At 48.9% G+C, this 21,470-nt stretch overlaps 3 protein-coding genes across 3 annotated transcripts; all 3 read right to left on the minus strand.

The window, feature by feature from the left end:
- Positions 1-323: 323 nt before the first annotated feature.
- GSTT2B (glutathione S-transferase theta 2B) lies at positions 324-5,546 on the minus strand. Its single transcript, XM_014894733.2, has 5 exons — positions 5,367-5,546; positions 2,516-2,603; positions 1,737-1,887; positions 1,043-1,219; positions 324-566 (listed from the first exon to the last, which is right to left on the minus strand). Exons 1-5 carry the CDS (start codon positions 5,476-5,478, stop codon positions 360-362), a joined length of 735 nt encoding a protein of 244 aa, XP_014750219.1. The 5' UTR covers positions 5,479-5,546; the 3' UTR covers positions 324-359.
- A 764-nt stretch (positions 5,547-6,310) lies between these two features.
- On the minus strand, positions 6,311-15,235 carry DDX51 (DEAD-box helicase 51). Its single transcript, XM_014894444.2, has 16 exons — positions 15,187-15,235; positions 14,621-14,994; positions 13,977-14,221; positions 13,722-13,872; positions 12,941-13,086; positions 12,533-12,604; positions 12,269-12,375; positions 11,619-11,727; positions 11,103-11,248; positions 10,252-10,444; positions 9,546-9,661; positions 9,339-9,455; positions 8,308-8,409; positions 8,000-8,063; positions 7,657-7,791; positions 6,311-6,854 (listed from the first exon to the last, which is right to left on the minus strand). The coding sequence occupies exons 1-16, from the start codon at positions 15,207-15,209 to the stop codon at positions 6,828-6,830; spliced, it is 2,127 nt and encodes a 708-aa protein (XP_014749930.2). The 5' UTR covers positions 15,210-15,235; the 3' UTR covers positions 6,311-6,827.
- An 841-nt stretch (positions 15,236-16,076) lies between these two features.
- On the minus strand, positions 16,077-18,743 carry MIF (macrophage migration inhibitory factor). The gene is made up of 3 exons (XM_014894736.2): positions 18,505-18,743; positions 17,548-17,720; positions 16,077-16,344 (listed from the first exon to the last, which is right to left on the minus strand). The coding sequence occupies exons 1-3, from the start codon at positions 18,610-18,612 to the stop codon at positions 16,278-16,280; spliced, it is 348 nt and encodes a 115-aa protein (XP_014750222.1). The 5' UTR covers positions 18,613-18,743; the 3' UTR covers positions 16,077-16,277.
- Between the last annotated feature and the right edge of the window lie 2,727 nt (positions 18,744-21,470).

The following is a 21,470-nucleotide window of genomic DNA, read 5'->3' on the forward strand; positions in this document are numbered from 1 at the left end:
TCTGCCATACCCTCAGGAAACCCTTGCTCTGGCCTGGAAAACCCAGAGCAGGGATGGGAGGGCAGGTCTGACTGCTCCTGTTCCCACACAGACTGATTCACCTCAGCCTTGGAACAAATCCAGTGGTGCTGGAGAATGAAAGAAAATGAAAGAAAAGCCTACATGCTGCAGTGGACAAGAGGGAAAAGCAGCTCATGGCAGTCTAAGATGTATTTTTCTTCCCTTCTAAGTTGCAGAAAGGCTGTGAATTAAGGGAAGTGCATTTTGTGGAATGGTGTTTCTGTATGATTTTTAGAAGAAATGCTGAAAGACTACAACAAGCCTTCAGAAAAGAATCCATTTTATTAGAGCATAACCCTCTAATTCTGGCTGAACTGCTTTAGGAGCTGCTGCTTGAAAGTCTCCATCAACTCAGGTGCTAACTGATCAGCAGTCAAGTTCTGAATGTTCATGATTTCTTTGTGGGCTTCCTGGAAGAGCTCCTTCCCCACAGCTTCTTCCACCCGCCTGCGCCACTCCTTTAACTTCGGCCTCTCCTCGAACAGGTCACAACCAGCACACACAGGCTGCAGAGACAGACAGAGCACCCACAGTGAGGCAAACAAGGCATTTGCCAGGGATGGGACCGAAGGAAAGATGGATGTGCTTTTGGCTGAAGGCAGCAGACAGCCATGATGAGCTGGAGCTCATCCCTTAGGTCACGACATCCTCAGCAGCTGCTGTCCCTTGGGATGTGCAGCAAAGAGCTCTGCCATGGCTAACCCCAGAACTCTCGAACACAGAACACAGAAGTTCATGCACACCAACACAACTCTTCCAAATCTCTGTACTTTCCTGATGAATTCTGTCCATATTTCTATAGAAAGAACTGTTTCATCAAAGTAGGTTTTCCCTGATAAACTTAATTGTGGTTAAGGTCAAGAAGGAACAAGATTTAACCCCAGGGAAGATCTGCCATTACAGAGGTGGGGGTGCAGCAGCCCCTCCTTGGCCTGGCCACATCCCAACTCACATTTCCAGCAGTGCTGGGGTTGATGCTCACCTGCATGAGCTCCACCAGTGCTACAAGGTCTGCCAGGGAGACCTCGCTGCCTGCAATGAAGGGCTTGTCCTGCAAGAACTTTTCCTCAAACTGCTTCAGAGCAACGTTCAGATCCTCAGTAAGGAACTCCAGTTTCTCTGGAGGAAGTGGCTGGCCTGTGATGAGAGGCAGCATTACCTGGCAGGGAGAAGAAACAAGTTGCTTTTTATGTGTTTCCTTCCAACCCTAGTCATCACACTCTCACTGCCACCTTCTGAGGATCCCTCACCAGCCACACATGAGAACAACCAGAACTGCTCATCAACCTTGCCAGGTTAACAATTTATGTCAGTTATTACTTCCTGCCTCTCCTTGTGTGCTGCCTAGAAATCTGAAAATTCAACCACAAGACTCTCCTCTCAAGGGAGGCACCATCTGCCAGCACCTGTGTTTGTTTTCCAGAGGGAGATTGCTTCTCTCCATGGAGCCAGGCAGCCAGCACTGAGCTGTGTCTGGGGAGAGCTGCTCACCCAGGATGCATTTGGCTGCAGCAGGAAGGACCCAGGCCACTTCAGTTAGGCTCAATTCAGCAACAAAATCAGTTTTGTTCTGTCTCTCACTTGGCTTGTACATTTGCTGAGAAAGGGCCTGCACAAAGGCAGGCCATTTCACTCACAGTTCTTAGCACTTCATTTTTTATACATAACGGTTTTACCTTGGTTAAGAACAACTTGCTCCCCTTTGCACGGATGTTGACATGCTGCCAGGACAGGTACTCATCAACCCTAGCCCGTTTTTGCAGGTCAGATGGGTACCAGTGATCAGGAGTCTTGAATTTCTGGACCAGGTACAGGAGGATTGCAATGCTGCCCAGAGAGCAAGACAGACAGATGAGCTGATCATCTGAGATTAAAGCACCTCATCCTTTCTTCTCCCCCCAAATTTTGCATTGCTGGACAAGCAGCCACATAAACCTGATGGGAGTCAGGCAGAAGTGCAGCAGGCACAGCACAGGAGAGAGTTGGTGCTGCTGCTTGTGGACTGCAATCTCTGATATGAGCCCAGCAGGACAGGTGTGCTCTGCTGGTATAGTTTTGAGCAAATAGAAGCTGCAGAATGAGTATATACCAAATCTGAGCTTCACATTGCCTGGCCATCCAGCAGCAGGTGCTTTATGTCAGATTTTCTGCACTGACCTACAGCCTCCAGCTGCAGGCACAGAGCAGGACAGATGGACAGGTATTTAAGCTCAAGAAACACTGCCTACAAAGTAGCAAAGTAGCTCCAAGCAGCAGCTTTTTCTACTATTAGTACTGTTCAAGTTGCTTACATAAGACAGCTTCCCTTGAAACAGGTTTGTTATGTACAAGTGGAACATAGGATAGGAAGGAGACAAAAACCTGCCTGGACTGGAGCCCCAGCAGTACACTGGCAGAATCTAAGCATTGGGATAAACAATACTGCAGAAGGGCAATGAGCTTATTTGAGCCTCACCTCTCTGCTAAGGTGAAAGAACCATCCTTAAGTGCAGGCACCTTCATCAGCATGTTCACCTTCCGGAACTCCTCTGTCTTGTGCTGCCCTGAGGAGGGAAATGAGAAGTTTTACAGGTTTACAGGGATACTCAGGACCTCTTTGCAAACACCTGAGGAGTTTGTGGGGACCATCTGGCTTCAGTTCTTGTTTTTGATTGTACAAATCTTGTATTAAGTTTATAACCAATGAGTAAGTGCTGCAGGGTGAGTAGGGGGCTAGCCCTGTGGTATCAGCTTATTTGTTTATTGCCTGCATACCAAACCCACCTCTTGACCAAGGGCAGGATGGTTAGGAATCTTTTCATACCAACAGCCCTTGACACCTTGGGACTCCATTCACTCCAAGTTTGTGCCTGAAGGTTCCTGTCCTGAACAAACCCAGAGGGAACACCAAGCACCTTGGAGCAAAGGGATCTCACTATCCCTTTCCTCCAAGGAAGGGAGGACTGTGAGAAAGCAGATACCTTTTTCTGGAAGATTATGTAATTTATATTCAAGTACTCTTTCTAAAGTCCACAGATGAAAATAAATTCCTGTGATTCCGTGTAAAGCCATGGGTACTTCATTACAGATCTTTCAATTAGCTCTTGTGCATTTTGCATATCTTTTGTAAGAGCAAATATGGATTTGAGGTTGCTTTTAAGCTATCTTGTAGGTCCTCCCCAGAAGATAAGCAGAGTGAACCCGACAGGAGAAGGTGCTTTGTTCATGTGAGGTCTCAGCATACTCCATTCTGTCTGAAACCAGTCCCAGAAGCCTTGTTTTATGTGACTTGTTTGTGATAGCCTTTTCCACCCACTCACTTCAGTCACACGTGGCTGCCTGGGTATCCAAGCCTCTCTAATGTGTAACTAACCTTGTGCCACGTCCTGCTACGTGAGCCATCTGAGAATCTGTGTGCCAGAGGAGATGCTCTGGAAGCAAATTTAGCTATTCTGGTACTTGGCAGACCTGATTTGTGACTATTCCCCTGTCACTTGGCTCACAGCCCATCTCCCCTACCCCTCTCAAAAAGATGAAGTGTGCAGATTCCAGGTTTTCAGGTGTCCTTTGAATGTCATGTGATTCCTATCCATTCTCACTCTTTCTACCCCTTTTGTTGACACCTGCCCTACTGGGGCAGAGAGCTTTTCTGGGACATCACATTTAACCTGCCAGCTCAATTCTGAGTATCAGTTGCCTCACCTTGTCCTATAAACTGTGCAGTGACAGGTGAGGAAACCCTGGAAGGCAGTGTCAGGTACCCATCAGTGAGGCCTCCCCCACTGTGGTACCCAGTGCAGGTACCTGGAGGGTTGCCCATGGCATGGGAAGTACACACTCTGCAGGACTGGGATGCACTCAAATCACCCATCTTAAATTCGCAGGCCAAAAGCAGGCACTGTTGCCAAGAGCATTGGGAATCTGTGATTTAACTCCCTTTCCCTCCTCTCACTTCCTCTATCCTTGCATTTCAGTTGTTCCATTTTCTTTGTGCTCTCATTCCTTGCCTGTCAGTCTCCTCTCCTCTGCTCCAGTGTCTCACCACAACAGTTAATGTATTGGGAAAGAAGGGGAAGGACACAAGATGAGCCATCCCCCAGCTACAAACAATTGCTCAAATTTTTGCTGTGAGACAAGTGGGAGGAAAGCCACAGTAAGGTACAACCAACACACAGCTCAGGTGCAGGGAAACACCCAAAGACTCAGCTGCAACACATCTGAGGTTTGTCTCAAGTTGGAGCCTCTTTTGTTCCTTTATCAATTTCAGTTCCAGGAGCCTTCTCATCTTCCATTGGTTTAAAGCATTACTAACTGAGGCCTTTTTATGCCCAATGCTTTACTTTAATTTCAAGTCCATCAGATATCTGGAAAGGTTGAAGGATAGATTTTACCAGCTTCAATTGCAAAGAAAGAAGATACAGATCTTTGGGCCTCCTTTGGTGAAAACACACCTTTGTACAGGCTCCTACCAGGTATCAGTTGGTTTTAACCCAACTAAACGACCTCCCTTCATTTCTCAATGTTCAGATTAGTGGCAGCTGCACTGTCTCGCTCCACAGCCAGCACAAGCTGCTCCTCAACCCCCTCAAAATAACCTGACCACAAACCACTTGGCCCAGTGGAACCCCCAGAGGGGCAGCCCTACCCCTGCCCTGCCCTACCTACACATGGGGACAGCTCGCCAAACTGGGCATGACGAGCCTCCCAAGGGGCTGTGAACCCCTGCCAGGAGGAGAAGGGCTGCTCTGCAGCAGCTGCTGCTGCTCACCAGAGCACAGACTTTTAAAAGTTGAATTACTGAACAAGAACCACACAGCTCGGCCGGGCCGTCCTCGCCCGTACACGAATGTCCCGTGTCTGCAGCTTTTTGTTTCCCATCGAAATGGGGAACGCCTCGGACCTGGCACATCCTGAGCACTTCTCAGAAAAGCGTCTCTGTTTTTCAGAGACCCATTTTTTACTGGGGTGGGGCGGATTTCCAAGATGTCACATGCCTTGGTGGAGTCCCGTTTGCTGCAGAGGTGCACAGGCACTGAAATCAGTACTTAAAAAACCCAGGACTGCATTGGAGAATTAGGTATTGTTTTTGTGTAGGCACCAGGAACCCTGTGCAGCAGGAGGGCCACCCCACCGTCTCAGCACCTGGCACTGCTGGGGGTGAGTTACCCTCCTGCTTCCACCCGCGGGCTGCGCCCGAGCATCTCCGCTGGAAGTGGAGAAGGGACGGCGAGTGCGGGCGGGGGGAGCAGCGGGACACCCGCAAAGCCTGGGGCTGGGACAGCCCCCCTGCGACACAGGGGTCCCCCCGCCGCCCCCGGCCCGCTCACCCTTAGTCAGCTGCACCTTCTTGAACTCGAAGGGGATGTTGTTGCACCGGGCGAAGATGTAGAGCGCCCGGCAGGGCTGCGAGAGCAGGTCCAGGTACAGCTCCAAACCCATCCTGTCGCTGTCGCTGCTGCTGTTGCTGCCGCCTGTTCCTTTGCCCGTTCCTCTTTAATCCCGACCCGCACGGCCCCGCCCCAGGCGGGGCGGGGCGGCAGCGCCCAGCGCTCCCACCCAGGGGTGGTGCCCAACTCCCCGGACTGGGCTGGGGGCACTGCCCGGGCAAAGTCTCAACGGGGCTCTGCCTTTTCATGCCGTGGCATATTGGCTTGTCCCAAAACTGCCCTTAAAGAAATCACAGCTCGGCTGAGGGGACGTGAGAGGCAGAGCCTGGTTTTGTCCGTGGGAGCTCACAGCTCTTGCACAAGGGGACTTTCCGTTCCTGTGACTCCAGCACCAGCCCAGGCACCCGTGCTATGGAAAAACATCTGGAGCCAGCAGTCACAGCACGAGAACACACACTGCTCCTGTCTTCACAAGATTCAACCACCATTCCCAAAACCCATCCCTTCAAGACTCCCAGCTTTCAACAATTTATTGCTAACATTTCAACATTTATTTTGCTTTGCAAAACAAAAGCCAGAGCTGGAGCCATTCCTGCTGAAGGAAAAGCAACCCTTGGAGAGTAGCTGCAGGCCACAGCTACACGGCAGCCCTAAGCCTTCTGCCAGGGCATGTGTCAAACACAGGCTTATGGCTTGCAGTGACATGAGCTTGCTCCAAGACATTCATATTAGACATCAGACATTTCAGTCTGCTATTACCTCTGGTACAGAACACTGGGGGGAAACAACATAGGCAAGAAGAGGACAAGACACAGGACTTGTGTCCTTGTAACAGTATCTCCATCCCTAATCACAAAATATCCTGAGTTGGAAGGAAACAAGGATTGTCAAGTCCAATTCCTGAGCCCAGGAATCTTTATTAGACACCGTTTTAAAAATATATATAATATTTATTTAATATTTACTTAAAAGTTGGAGCCACTGCAGCCTACAGCAGCTCTTCAAACACATTTCTGCTGCAGGCCCTGCACAGGTCTTCATGCATTTGCAGACAGACAGAACCACTGTCCCAGAAGTGAGAGCCCAGCCCTCACCATCGGAGGGCAGCAGTTCCATCAGGCCACGCTCCAGAGCTCGTGGTAATTCTGCATATGCCAGCAGGATACGATACAAAGTCCTCTTCAAGACAACCTGTATATCAAAATATATCTTTTTTTTTTTAAATAAACCAGTCACTGAACTCTGTTCACAGCGTCCTTGAAAGAGGAATAAGGCCTGTAAGAGCTGATTTCATACTTGATAAGATTGAGGAACTGACCATTGAGGGACCATGACTCAGTGTTTCTGTGCTGGGGAACAGTCCATGGCCTGTCCCACGCAGCCATCTCGGCTTCCACTCGTTCAGGCTCGTTTCTGTGCTCGCTCACTCTGTTCAAAATTAAAGTTGAGAAGGTGACTGAAGATGCCCCTGTCTCAGAGTCACACAGAAGGAACTTCAGGGAGGAATATGACAATTTAATAATCCTTTCTGTCTCACTTCTCAAACATTCCTAGTCTAGAACTCAAAATCATCATTTTTCAGGGACAGGTACTTATGAGTTCTCAGATTAGAGAGCAGAAAGCTTGCCCACATCATGCAGCACAAAGTCTATTAAGGATCCCTAATCTACCCATCTGGCAAGGTAAATGCTACCCTGCTTTTGTCTCAAAGCTCTCAACTCCACACTAGTGTATAAAAAAGGGCCTGCAGATAGCTGTACATTACAGTCTTAAACTCTGTAATGAAAAAAAGTTTAGTCTCTGCATTTTATTGCAGTCTTCTGGGTAGCTGTCAAAATCCCAGCTACAGAGGTAAAGATAAGGCCATAGAAAAAACCCAACAAAAATCAGAATTGTTTTGGTTGAAAAAGAACCTTAAAACCATCTAATCCAACCATTTACCTGGCACTGCCAAACCTATCCCTAAATCATGTCCCCAAGTGCCACATCTACATGTCTTTTAAAGCCCTCCAGGAACACTGCCTAATTTTGACAGAAAACCTTTGTCCCCTTCCCACCCTTTCTGAGTATTCCATAATGATGCAACCACAAATGCTGCCTTCACACTGAACTGGTACTGTCTCAGACAAAGGCAAGGATCCTGGACACTAATACTTGTGCCAAGCATGAACTGCAATAAAAAAATCAAACTGCAACTCGCACAGTTTCTTTTCTTCCCCATTTCAATTACCTTGACTGTCTTCTCGAGCTTACACAGAGCTCCCTCATATTGCTGCACCAGTGGCTTCAATGAGTTGCCCTTCACTGGGTGTTTCTTGATGTCCTGGATGCCAGCATCCCTCAACATGCGCAGAAAGCGCCGCTCCTGCACAAAACAGAGCTGGAGATGAGACACCCCATCCTGTCAGCTACAAAATGAGCACATTTGGGAACGTGCTGCTTAGTCAGGAAATAACTGAAGTTTCCAAGCACAAAGCTCAGCTGACTGGAAAAGGTGGGAAGTAGTATGAACTTTATTATCCTTATGCCCCTGCATGCATCCTTACCAAATGAATCTGGCACCAAAGACATACCTGAATTCTAAGGACCAAGCTGAAAGCAACACCTGCTTCTCCTGCACGAGCTGTTCTTCCAACCCTGAAAACAGAGAAAGGAAATCCAAGTCAGTTTAGCCTCATAGTCACTGCCACTACCAACTCCAAGATTCTGACGCTGAAATTCTCCAGTTTTAACAAAGTCTGATTCTAAGCAATGCTAGAAAGCTATTTGCATACTAAAGTAGAAAGAAGAGCCAAAAGCCCTTTTAAGTGCATGTCACCTTTGCTGAATATTTCAAAACAAACCAAGCTCAGGCATCTTCCTTTTGCTCCTGTTGTCTCACCTGTGAATGTAGGTCCTGATGAACTGAGGTGCATCATAGTTTATCACATAATTCACTCCTTTAACATCAATCCCTCGGGCTGTGGCATCTGTGCTGATTAACCTGTTTGTAAATGTATATATAGTAATTTTCAAGTAACATCTCAGGCACCACACATACAAATAAAATACAAGTGAATGCAGCACAACTCTAGCTAATCTCTGTTCAAACTGGACAGTCAGCCTCTGCCTCTCAGCCTGGCAGCATTGCAAGTTATTCCTTATTACCACTTGCCTTATTAGCTGCCCACAGACCTCCAAGCATCACTACAGGCTTGTCACCATCTGCAGAGCATGAAAAGTTACTGGGTCTTCCCAGGTTCTCCAAGCATGCCAGACACCTCCCAGCTCACTGGAGCTTACAAATCTCTAAGGAATCTGAACATTGCATACAAGCATGGAACACAAATAGTGAGGTGAGAAATCCCAGGAGTCAAGGACGAATTTATACACTGGGTTTTCATAAAAAGAATACCCAGAAAATAAGTATTTACCTTTTCCTCAGAGACACTTCACAGATACAATCTCTTATAGCTACCAAAACCACAATGCAAATCAAACACATGGACAGAAGTAGACCTGTATGCCAGTCTGAGCAGGGATTGTCAGTAGGAAGCTCTAGCACTAGATACAGTTTCAGCACCAACATCCATTTCTGCCCTACAAGTACCAGATGCCCAGCACAAACATTAAACTCTAGATTTGCAAACCTGTGCGTTTTGGGCAGCTCTATGAACACTCATTTGAATTTATTGCTTGTTATAAAACAACACATAGGAATTCAGACTGCAGCTAGATTAGAACAGGCTGAGTTACATGAAGGATAAACAATTCAAAGTCACAAGTCCAAGTCTCACACCTATTCTGCAACAGACTCCTGCAGGCTCTGTTTTAGAAGACCCCATGTAACTGTGCCCCTTGTTCTGTTTAGCTTTTTACACTGGAAACAGCCTGTGCTGGAAAACATACAGGAAACTAGTTTAAGATGCTCACAGTTGTATTTTTCCTTGATCAAACTCCTTCATGGTTCTCCTTCTCTCATTTGGAGGTAACCTAGAAGAAAACTCTGCCACCGTGATTCCACCAAAGGCTTGAACCAGCAGGAACAACCTGCAGGTAAACAGGAGGGAAACTGTCACTTCCTCACCTCTGTAAGATCCCTTGGCAGATACCTGTAACAGTGATGTCCTTAATGCTTACCTGTGAGAGGCTTCCCTGGAGTTGGTAAAGCACAACACACGGGTGAATTTCATTGTCAGCATGAAATACAAGAGGAGCAGAGGCTTGGAATTCAGGTCACAAGGCACATAACATTGCTGCAGTCAACAGGGAAGGAGTTCAGAGAGAATAATTACTTCTTGCAAGACTATCTTCCCTGAAACCCACTACCTGTCCATGACCTACACAAGCTTGCATGTTTCATAGCTGACTATTAGCAGCAAAGCCAGAGCCCATAATGCCACCCCTTTTGGAATAAACAGGCTGGCAGGACACAACACGAGTGGAGATAGGAGACCTGAGTTGTTCTAATGGTCTTACATCACCATGACAAGTAACAACATGCACTGCCTTCCTGCCTACAGCCTGGCCTGTATAGACAGCTCTTGAAATGAATGTTAGCTGTATGGACAATTGATAGGTGCTATTACATTATTATGACTTCCTAGTTCCACTCCCCATTGTTGCTAAACTTAATTCCACATGAAGAGAGATTAATTAAAAAAAAATAATCAAGTCTTAACGAAATGAACACTAAGTAATAAGAAAACAAATGGGTCATATATACTCCCAAAGCCACTTTTGCAAGGAAACACAGGGAAGACATTTTAAGGTAAAACCACAACTAGATAGTCCAGAATTAAACAAATCTTCAAGTATAACTTATTCAAAAGAATTCCCATCATACCGATAGCCCCTCAGGGAGTGTGTATTTATAATTAGCATCTTGTTCAGTTTCTGTTCCATCTTTATTTTTCTCAGAATACACAGATGTGAAGAGACGAGGCTGGAATAAATCCAACTGCTGCAATTTCTCTGGGTCCTGGGTCAGTGTGGCTGAAAACAGCAGCTTCTGTAAGGGTATCTGAAGAGAGCAGGAACTGGAAGAAAAAATGCACAGAAACTGAGCTTTGAGGATGGGGCAAAGGAGTTTCACCCCAAGTGCCTTCACATGATATAAGGGAACCAATGAATGCTCTTTGATGCTCTTTTCCTGCCCTGGGCCTTTCCTGTAGGTTCTTTTCCACCCTTGTTTTATGGTGGAGCTCACAGACAGAAAAGATGAGCATTCTCAGTCAAATACACAACCCAAATCCCCCCCTGCACAAGTCCCTGCACCCTGGGTACCCATGTCCTCATTCTAGTCATGTCCTTCCTTGGCTATTCATCTCAGTTTCTGACACATCTCTGCCATTGCTGCACAAAACCAGCAGCTGCAGATAATTAATTGCAAGAGTTTTCCTCCAAATCCATTACTCAGCTTTGCCAGAAGGCATTACTATAGCTACTGTGCAAATGGATCACAGATTTGCAATATTTGTGCATTCTTTTGATGCTCCTTTAGTGTAAATAAGGAAAGCCTGGAGAATACAATACTTAGTCTGAAGGACATCCTCTGGCATCAGCTGTTTGCTGCCTTATTTTGGCAGACATTTCTCAGAGGAATCAAGCTTTGACAGCAGTACAGTGGAGCAGGGCAGTGACACTCAGGTGCTGGTGTCCATGGTATCAGTTCAAAGAAATGACTCTGCAACTTACCTGGCTGCTGTTACAGGCCCTGGTTTGGTCCTCTGGAAAAGCATGTTGGAGCCAGAGCCATTTTCCCCTTGGAATGCAGCTTTGACAATTTGGTTCAGACAGTTCTGGTGCATGTCATCAATCATACGGTCAGCTTCATCCACGATCTGAACCCACAAGGATGAAAAACACCATTTGTTAAATACTGGGAGCTTTCATTTTCCTTTGTATCTGTAACCAGTGTGCCAGAAGGTAAGATAATGGAAGCTTCTAGTCAACAGAATTGCTTTCCTTGCCCATCCTTACTCCAAGTTTGCAAGAGCCTAAGAGGGAAGGGGAAGTGGGTGGATGCTTGGGTGTCACAAGTTGGAATCAAACATCTCATCTTGTGACTGCTCCCTCCACAATCTGGAGTGCAGGCAGGCCCACACAACAGTTCCAACACAGAGGCATTTATGTTCCACACAAGAAGCAAGCAGGAATTACTGCTGCAGCAGACACTGCACTCAGATGGGAGGAGCTGTGGAGGTGACTCACCAGGAAGCGAAGCTGTGTCAGGCTGAAGCCCGGGGTCTGGTTAATGTGATCTGTGAGCCTCCCTGGTGTGGCCACCACAATGTCAGCCAGGCTGCAGTAGCCTGTCACTCTGAAAGGACAAGTAGCCCATCAGTAAGTCTCTCTGTTCACAACAAAGCCTGTAGCAGAGACCTTAAGAAGCAGACCTTAAGGTTTTCCTACCACTCAATTAACTGAGGAATAACAAAAATCACATATGCACTTGACACTGGAGAGCATGCAGGGGCAGTGGTGGACACCAAACACCTGTCTCCACTGTGCTGCCCTACTTTAAACAGAAAGTGTCATTCTTCATTGCTCTTCAAGAAACTTTAATTGCAGCAAAATCCCACACAGTCATATGTACCCGTGGGCACAAGGCAAACATTTGCATTCTGAGCATTTGCTGGTGAAGATCCCCAAAAATCCAGTAAAATATTACAATCACAAACCAGGGGTAGTAACAAGCACTGTGACAAAGACAGAACCACCAGAGCCCAGCATATAAACCCATTATCCAAAACCATGATAGCACGATGCTGTGTTGCAGTAGTCTGTATCTTGACCCCGCCTTAATGAGAGTAATTAGCTTGCAATCTCTACAAACCTTGTCAAAATACCCTTTAACCTACTTTTTCTGGACAAGCATCTCCTGCTCCTTTGCAAAAGATTTCTGGCCAGTAATCAAAGCAACCTTCAGACCTGTCCCGTCAGTGTAAACGTTGAACACTTTACTCACCTGCAAAGAGATGGGCTTTGTCAGCTGCAGTAAACAGTTTTCATTACATAACAGCACCAAACTCACTGGCAGGTCTTCAGCCTGCTCCACAGAACAGCCAAAGTACTGGCACCAGCCTCAGCCCAGCTCTGCTCAGAGATGGTGAGGAGCCACATACCTGTTGTGCCAGTTCTTTGGTGGGAAGAAGAACCAGAGCTCGTATATGGCAAACCACTCGATCTAACAGAACCTGCCAAAATAAAGCCAAGTGAGTCCCTGAAAGAACAGGGGAGAACAGGGTTCTTGAGCCTAACTCAGCAAGAGAAGATGGGCTTGACACATTCACACAGTTTTATGTTTCCATTTTTCTTCCTCCACCCTCCCAACTCCTCATGCTGTGCCTGCTGTCTGAGAAAAGGAGTGGGATGCTGACAAGAAGCTCCCTCAGACAGCTCTGAGCTGAAAATCTGCCACCTTATGTCCACAAACTCCTTGGCTTTTTGACCTACTTTTAAGTTCAGGTTTTGCTTGAACAAAAGCAATGCCAGCAATTCCCCTAGAGATACTTCCCTGAGGATACACTCACCTGTACAATGGGGATAACAAAAGACAGGGTCTTGCCACTGCCTGTGGGTGCAGAGACACAGATGTCCTTGGGGCGGTATCCCCCCCGCCCCATCAGGTACCCATTGGCAGCACTCTGGAGAATGGCAGGAATCACCTCTGCCTGGACTGAGCAAAACCAGAAATAAACACACACTATTTAATGAACTCACCAATTACTGAAAATATTATATAAAAGCATTTTTGAAGGGAGAAAATGTGTGCTGGCTTCCCAACATAACCCTGATAGGTCTCTGACACAGCCTAACTCTCCAGACTCAGCTGGACTGAAGGTCTCTAACCTTGTCCTTGCTTCCAGCTGTCCTTTCTTCTTATTTAAGAACTGGCATTTACTGTAGTTGTTTGCAAAACTGGTAAAGTAACAGAAAACAAATAGATATTCTGCTTTTGTCTGGATGTTTTTGCTTTAATGAGCTGAGTTCCTAGAAAGCTCAGATCAGCAGCAGAGACAGTGGAAAGTAAGGAGCTAAAGCACAGGCTTGGCATAGGGAGGAAAACTGTGAGGACACAAGTAAGACTTCCCTCTTTGGGCAGCTCTGAGCCATCAATCCAAGCTGTATTTATGAGTGGGTAACAGACCTTTACTCAGCCTAGACAAAGCTTTGAGAAAGAAGGGTTAAATCTGCTGCAATCCCGTTCATGCATTACATTTTGTCTTGTATTTTACTTCACTGCCTACATAAAATTGACTGCAGGAACTCCTTAAGCCCCTTTAGGAAGAAACAAAAGCACTGTCAAGGCACCTGGAAAAAAGGACTCGATTCCATTCATTTGCAGCTTTTTCAGCAGCCGGGGGTGGATCCCTGGGACGTCTCTGATTGGACACAGATTATCTCTGATGCGTTTCTGCACCCGTTTGGGTTCAGCAAGCCACTGTGGTAAGAAGGGCTGGACCTGAGGTGAGGGAAAGAAGAATATGGCAATACCACATGTAAAATAAAATTGTAAGAAGCATTCTTTTCCTAACCATCAGGCCAAAATTCAGACAAGTTGGTTACCTTCTGCACTGGCTTTGCATCATAGTCTCCGAGAATCATCATACTGGAGGGTGGACAATTTGCCTCTTCCCCTGAGGCTACTAAGGGCAGCTCCTCCTCTGTAGTTTGATTTCCTTTAGCTTTTTCACTGCTCTCTTTCTTCCCTGTTTCATCTTCTTGTGTTTCCTCATCTGTCTTCTTCCTTTTATTAGACTTGTTTTTAAAGTTGTTTCTGTTTTCCTGTTGGTTTATGTCTTCTTCAGAATCTGGAATTTGGGTAACAGCAATACAAAGCTACAGGTCAGAGCATGCCACGTTAAAGGGATTTGGCAATATTACAACACAGGACTACAGCAACAAGTCCTTGCAAGCTCTTTTTTCATAAACCCCAGTGCAGAAATCAACCATTTCTTTGTTGGTATAGATGCAACAAGACTGAGGTGATGTGACATGTGACATCCCTCCTCCCCTTACACTAAACTGATCCTCAAAGTTTGCAGTGCAGGGCTTTCCCTCAAAAAAAAAGAAATTAGGAACATATTAAGGAAATGAAAACAAAATCAGGTAAACTGGCCAAGGTACTCAAAGAGCAACTCGTGTCCACTCTTCTGTGGAAACTGTCAACCGCAGTGAACTGAAATCCTATAGCCTCGCTTTATTCTTACCTGCTTCAGTCCCCTCTCGCTGCACTTTCGATTTTCTTCTATTGGCTTTCCTCTTCTTTGTGGGGCTGCTGCCATCTGCTGCCTCCTCAGTACCAGCCCTTTCTTCCGAAGAGCTGCTGGGCTGTTGTTTTCTCTTTAGCTTCTTCTGTCTAAGCGTGCTGGGCTGCTCTTCACTCTTCTTCTTTCCCTTTCCTTCGCTTGGCTCCCCCCCGGGGCTCAGCCCCGCTCCCCCCGGGCCTTCCCTTTCCTGGGCCTGCACCTCTCGCTGCTTCTTAAGCTGCCGAGCCCTCGCCTGCTGCTGCAGCCGTTCCAGCAGGAGCCGAGCCCGGTCCTCGGCCTCAACCTCCTCCTCCTGCTCGTCCTCCCCGCCGTACCTGGAACACAAACCCCACACAAACCTCCTCAGGCACGAGCCGCCCGCCCGCCCGCACAGACCTCCGGGCAGACACCCCCGGCTCGAGCCCGGGGCTGAGACAGCACCCGGGACAGGGGCAGGGTGCGGGTGTAGGAGGAGAACGGGAGCGGGACAGGAGCAGGGAGCGGGAGCGGGGCCGTGCCCGCGGTACCTGCGGATGCAGAACAGCGCCATGGCCACGCCGCGCCGCGCGGGCGCGCACAGATGACGTCATCGCGCCGCGCGAGGCCGCGGCGGAAGCCTCCAGAAGGCGCAGGGCGGGCGCTCCCTGCCGGCCGGGGGTGGAAGGGCAGGGGCAGCGCCGAGCGCGCCCAGCGGGGACCCTGAGGGGAGGGACGGGAACCGCAGCCCGGGGAGCCTCAGGGCGGGACACGGCACGGCACAGCTCCAGTGTGGGACAGGCCGGGAGAGAGCACAGCACGGCACGGCACAGCTCCAGTGTGGGACAGGCCGGGAGAGAGCACAGCACGGCAAGGGACACGGCACGGCACAGCTCCAGTGTGGGACAGGCTGGGAGAGAGCACAGCTCCAGTGTGGGACAGGCTGGCACAGCACCAGTGCAAGGACAAGCTGGCAGAGCACACTGAAGTGCTCCCCACAGTGCTGCAGGCCCCTGCAGAGCTTCCAGAGCACTGAGCAGGCAGTGTAAGCAATGTTGATAACAGCATTTCCCCTCAGCGAGCAAAAGCACGCTTTCCTTGCTCGTTTGGCCACGCACAGGTGACACATCCTCAGAGGAAAGCTGCCCTGAAGCAGCAGGCACAGGGCCGGTCTAGGGACTGCTGCAATAGCAGACACAGTCCGAAAACAAACCTCAGAGCAACAAACGGCCCTGAACACACCCAGAGCCAGGTAAAAAAATCAGTGGAGTGCTGTCAGGAACCAGCCCCAGGCACCACCGCCATAGCGTGAAATGCTGTGTCTAAGAAACAGGGGCAAACCCAAAACATTCCTTTTGTTTGCTTTAGGATCAGAGTGAAACAGACATGCTAGCAATTGCCCAACTCCATCCCCAACCTGCCAAAGCCTACACCACACAGCTTAATTCTAAATCTTTATTTGTTTTCTACACAGAGAAAACAGAGGAATGTTGAAGCAGCAATATTTAAACACACTAGCAAGGAGCCATCAATCTGTGAGAGTGCACAAAGAGCAACACGGGGCCATTTGTGCTGTGGTCTGTGCTACAGGGCAGGGTGAAGGGAGGTCCAGGAACAGCCTCTTCAGACAGACACGAGAGCTCTACGCAAAGGTGGAGCCATTCCAGCCCACGTTGGCAGCATTCATGTCGAAGTAGTTGATGTAGATCCTGCAGAAGAGGCACAGGAAGAAATAACGACGACCTTATTAGCTCATTTATGTAAGTCGGGACAACACAACAGGGGACAGTGCTTCTAATTCTGCTTGAAAAAACATCAAGCTTCATCTTTGCCAAAAACCTGGTGGAGCCTCCAAGCTCAATATTGGTCAGTCCTCAAAATTGTATTTTTTCTTTTTTTTTTTTTTTTTCCAAAATACAGTCTGAGACTGCCCAGACACCAGACAGCTTTTGTTTGTCAAGAATTTCCAGGTATCAGCCCCTTTTGTTTCTGAGCACTGCAGTCCCTCACACGTGTCACACAGACCGACAGCCTTGGAGAGTTAAGCAGTCCCTCAGGCCTGGCTCTGCATGTCTCCCTTCAACCCTCATGGCATCAGGCTCTTCCCGTTCTTCACAGCTGCACACAGACACTCACCCAAACTCTGCTGCCTGCAAGGGAGCTGCTTATAGCCTGCTGCCTTCCACTTTTGTCTCTCAGCTCCAGCCTGTTACTGCTCCTTGCTCATGCTTTTGATGCCTTTAGTTTTAAGTTTTCCTGTTCTCCTTGGATGTGCTTTTCTGATGTGCTAGGGTGATGAAGACAAAACAGTCCTATTCTAGTTAAGAACTCAAGGACAGTTTCTCCAAACTTCAGGCCCTAAGCACAAACTACGTGGAAAGATGGAGGGTGGGTTCATGCAAATGAACCAGAACCTATAAAAGTGTAAGATTTTGTGACCAACCCCTCCTTTCCTTCCATCTTGGAGCCATCCGGGCAGGGGCCACGATTGTGGCACTGATATTGCTGGGGTGTGGCTTTTGTAGGCCTTTCGTAGGCCTCAGAGTAAATACCCATTTTATTCTCCTTAACTCTGTGTGTAGCCTCTGTTCCAGCTCCTCAAGGCATCACTTTCAGTCTTGCTTCCCCAGAGGACAAGACACCACACCTCAGAGACAAAAGACACACTGGGGAACTTGTCAGTGCTCTGGTGTTTTTCCCTACTCTCAAAGCAGAAAGCCATTGAAGAGAGGACTCTCCAGGGAAAGAGGTAGGCACGGAATTCTTATGTGGACGTGAAAGTGCTGCAAGCAATCACTTGGTATTTTCCAAAACACATGGACTTATTTCTGGCTTTTAAAATTTTTAAATAGACTTTTCAAAGCAGTTTCAGAAAGCCAGATAAATATGGTTAAACTGTGTCCCAGCCTTACCTGTCTGCAGATACATGCAAGTGCTTCGAGATCAGATCACACAGCATCTTGGTGTAGGTCTTGTTCTGCTGCCCTCCTATTTTGCCGATGCTGTAGAGGCTGCAGAGCGCGCAGGGATCAGTGGAGCCCCCAAAGGACATCATCTGGTCGGGTATGATGTGCACAGCGATGTACTGCGGGAGGGAAACACTCTGTTACAGGCTGTCTGAACTGCCCTCTCCTGAGGAAAATCTGCTTTCGGTACCAACTCTAAGCAGGGCAATTGCATTGGGGTCAGGCAGCTCTTCAGTGCTGGTCTCTGCGCACTTCCCAGCCCCAGCGAGCCCCGGCCCGGCTCTCAGCTTCAGGAGCGCGGTGATGTGTGCACAAAGCCGCCGGCGAGGCGGGCACTCCTGCCCGCCACAGCCTCGCCACCGCGCGGGGCGGAGCGAGATAAAGGCCCCAAAACTGTGCCTGCGTGCCGGAGCTCACATCCCCAAATCACGGACCCAGACGCTGGGCCTGCCGGAGAGCCGGGCAGCGATTCGGCCTTATCGGGCTGCGGCTCCTGTGGCTGCTGCGGTCTGGCCCAAGTGGGGCCGTATCGGATGGCAGAACCGACGGGAGCTGCCCGGTCTATCCGAGCAGTGCCCGGGTGGCTCCGTGCCACTGCGCCGCTCGAACTCCCAGCACAGGCGCAGCACATCCCCGGCTACGTGAGCGCCGCGCTCCTGCAGGCCCGGCCGCTGCTCCAGGCAGGGGCCGGCCATCGGGAGACTCGGCGCCGCGGGGAGGGAAGGGCACAGGCTCCTTCCTCCGGAGCAGCGGGGCCGCCGTGCTGTGCCGCAGGTGCTCCCTCAGCGGCCGCGGCCCGCCCGCCCAGGGGGTGAGGGAGCGGCGATGCTCCAGGGCCGCTCCGCCGCCGCCCCTCCCGCCGAGCGCCCGCCGCGCACGTGCTCGCCCCGCTCCCGCCCTCACCTGCGCGGGTTTGCCAGTGGCCTTGGCCAGCTGCTGGGTGAGGTCGCCCAACAGGCTGTCGGGCACGGCGTCCTTGCAGACATTGGTGTAGATGGTGAACATGGGCATGGTGGCGGCGGTGGGGGTAGCGGGGCCGGCGATGCAAGCGTAACCGAGCGGCGGCGGGACCAGCACAGTGGAGCGGGGAGGCGTCAGCGGCGCTTTTAGTGCGCGGGGCCGGCCCGGATGTGAAGCGGCCCCGCCCGGCAGGGAGGGCAGGGAGCGGGGCGGGGACACAGCGCACACACACACGAACATGAGCACACACACCAGCCCCGCAATTTGCAGCCCTCGCTGCGGCGTGCAGACCCTCCCGCGGAAGACTCTGAGCCTGAGGTCTCCCCCTCTCCGCCCTTAATCCTTGGCTTTGTTATGGACACTGAATATTTTTTGAGGGTTTGTTGCTGGCCCCTTCCTGGAACGGAGTCCGGGCGCCCTGGGCAGCTCATACATAACCTGGTATCAAGCGCATGTGATGCTCCCGTTGTAGCACTCTCACTGGTTTCTGCAGGATCAGGGCCAGAGACGGATATAGGCCTCAGCTTTGCAGTTGCAAAAAGGAATACTTGCCCTGCCTCCGAGAATTTTTTTCTTTTGCAAGATAAAGTAACATTTGTAGCGGTTTTGCTTGAACTCTGTGTACAGCTTTAGTTCGGTGTAAGCGGAAACGTCTGCCCCTCTGCTATATTGTTTATCATCTAAAGTATTTCAGCCAAATTAAAAATTACCCTCCCCATTTTCACATCATATTTTTCTACTAGAAAAAGGCAGAAATGAATTTTGTTTTGCTTATGAAAGAAGTGCTGCGAGCCCATTGGGAGGCGAGAGCAGCGGAGCCGAGCCGAATGCTGGGCTGTGTGATGTGATGCACGTAGGCTGCCAGGGCTCGGCTCCGCACTCTGCCTCCTGCCTGCCCCGACGGCGGCAGCGCTGCTCTGCTGCACCGAATGACTCACAGCAGGGCTAAAGAGGATCAGCCCCGGAGCCCTCTCCACGCTGACATTGCACACACAGCAGTCATGCACTGCTGCCGCTAGAAAGCTTGCCCGCAAGTACATGTTACATATGTGAATATTCATAGCCCTGAATATGGAGGAGTAAGGGATGGTGTCACATGGGAATGCATGGGAGTGACACAGGTTATAATGCTGGGAACTGGAGCACTTCCTTTGCTAGTGATTAACACTGCTTAAGAACACCCACTAAATACTGATTAAGTTTTCTCCCTTTGATATCCTCAGCTCCCTGCCACTGCATAGTCACACTTATTTCTCTCACCTTTCTGCCTCCCAGATTTGTTGCATGGAGGTGGGGTGGGAATTCTACCTGTGCAGTGAGAAAAGCTTGAGAGTAACATCCCCACTGGTGTGCCTGCCCTGAGGCCTGCCAGGCTCAGAGTGGCAGCCCCTGGCACTGCTGAACACAATGGAGAGACATCCAATTTCATTCTCTTTCACCTCCCTGACTAAGAAAGAAGTTTTCACCAAAGCCACTTCCATTTGTTATCCCAACAAAGCATTTTTGTTATTTGAGGTGCAGGTCTGTATTTAAAGTCTGTGGCTGCAAAGCAAAGCTGTGGTAGGGACACAATGGGATGTTAACAGAGTTTACAACAGGGGTGTGATAATGTTTGCTCTCCCAGAAAAACCTCACAATACACTTAACTATAGAATTTTAGGAAACATCTCTACTCAGTCTTTTATTTTACTTTGGAAGCAAATGATCTTATCTGACCAAGGGCTTAAATAATAAATATTTGTATGCAAATCTTCCTTTCATAATTAATTCACCACTTCAGTCCCTAGGAATGGCTTACTGTGGCTTGCTGTGCCTCTGCCTCATTCTGAGCTGAGCTCTAATCTTCACTGTCACTACAAATTGTTCAATGGATGAAAAGGGGAGGGCACAACAGTGAAGAGTGGTTTTTTCCACTCACTCCCTCTGCCTACGCTGAGCCCTGGGAGACTCACAGCACAAGTATTTCTGCTACTCAGCTAGATACCCCTGCAGTGTTAGGCCTAAAGAGGACCTGGACTGCAATCCCTTTTAAATAACAGGTAATCATGTCTTTGCTCCTTTTGAAGGGAGGTCCATGTGCAACATCTGTAGCCACATCGTTTAACTTAAACATATCTTGAAACCAAGCCAGGATATATCTCTTCCTGAAATTTGGCTCTTGAGCATGGACAGGGCAAAGGCAAAAGGAGTGTTCATCTTCACTATGACTAAACTTTTTTTGAAAGAAAAGTTTCTGTTAATAATATTTTGAAAAGGCACCCCCCATCCCAACTACAGGTCTTCCCAGAGTAACAAGAATGTCTCAGCCATAAGGCTTCTGCTGCATTTTTATTTAAGCAGCAGGCAAGATGTTAAACAGCAGTGGGTAGCAGCAGCTAAGATAAATGCCTTTTGAGTTTGGCAGATGCCAGAAGGTGTCTAGAGCTGCAGTTCTCAAAGCACAGTGAGGGTTCAAGAATGAGCAGTGACCACCCCAGGACACCTCAAGTGAAGGCTGTGTTATTCCAGCCTACACTGCCAGGGCTGATGTCAAAGAAGCTGACAGACTCTGGAAAGGAAGACAGGCACCGTTAACAGCTGAGAGCAGAGTGCTGCAGGCTGCTCAGGGTGCTCCTGCACCAGCACACACAGCCAAGCTGCAGACTGTCCCCTAGGGCTGTGTCCTTCTCAGGCATTCTACTCTCTTCCTCCTGCCCCTTTCAATGCCTCATCTACTTGCATTCTGGAGTTCCTAGTGATCGAGTTATTGTGTCTATACCTGGTCTTTTGCACACGATATCTGTGGGCACATATAGTGCCTGAACTTACATCATTTTAACCAAGGAATTCTGCAGCTTCTAGACATCAGCATTGCAGCTCATGCTATGGCTCATTTTTACTTTTTAGGTGGGGAGTTGCTCAGTGGACTT

Source organism: Sturnus vulgaris, chromosome 19 (assembly GCF_052056855.1).
Source record: "Sturnus vulgaris isolate bStuVul1 chromosome 19, bStuVul1.hap1, whole genome shotgun sequence".
Classification (NCBI taxonomy): Eukaryota; Metazoa; Chordata; class Aves; order Passeriformes; family Sturnidae; genus Sturnus; species Sturnus vulgaris.

Bases quoted from the DNA above. Each gene is read 5' to 3' on its own strand.
- MIF (XM_014894736.2), bottom strand. From the start codon at position 18,612: ATGCCCATGTTCACCATCTACACCAATGTCTGCAAGGACGCCGTGCCC. The intron at 17,721-18,504 runs GTGAGGGCGGGA...TCCCTCCCGCAG, and splicing joins CCACTGGCAAACCCGCGCAG to TACATCGCTGTGCACATCAT. The intron at 16,345-17,547 runs GTAAGGCTGGGA...CCTCTTCTGCAG, and splicing joins TTGCATGTATCTGCAGACAG to GATCTACATCAACTACTTCG.
- DDX51 (XM_014894444.2), bottom strand. From the start codon at position 15,209: ATGGCGCTGTTCTGCATCCGCAG. The intron at 8,064-8,307 runs GTGAGACAACAG...CTCTGTTTTCAG, and splicing joins ATCAGGACCTACATTCACAG to GGTTGGAAGAACAGCTCGTG. The intron at 6,855-7,656 runs GTAATTGAAATG...AATTTTGAACAG, and splicing joins AGCTCGAGAAGACAGTCAAG to AGTGAGCGAGCACAGAAACG.
- GSTT2B (XM_014894733.2), bottom strand. From the start codon at position 5,478: ATGGGTTTGGAGCTGTACCTGGACCTGCTCTCGCAGCCCTGCCGGGCG. The intron at 1,888-2,515 runs GTGAGGCTCAAA...CTCTCTGGGCAG, and splicing joins TCTTTCACCTTAGCAGAGAG to CATTGCAATCCTCCTGTACC. The intron at 567-1,042 runs GTGAGCATCAAC...CTGTCTCTGCAG, and splicing joins CACTGGTGGAGCTCATGCAG to CCTGTGTGTGCTGGTTGTGA.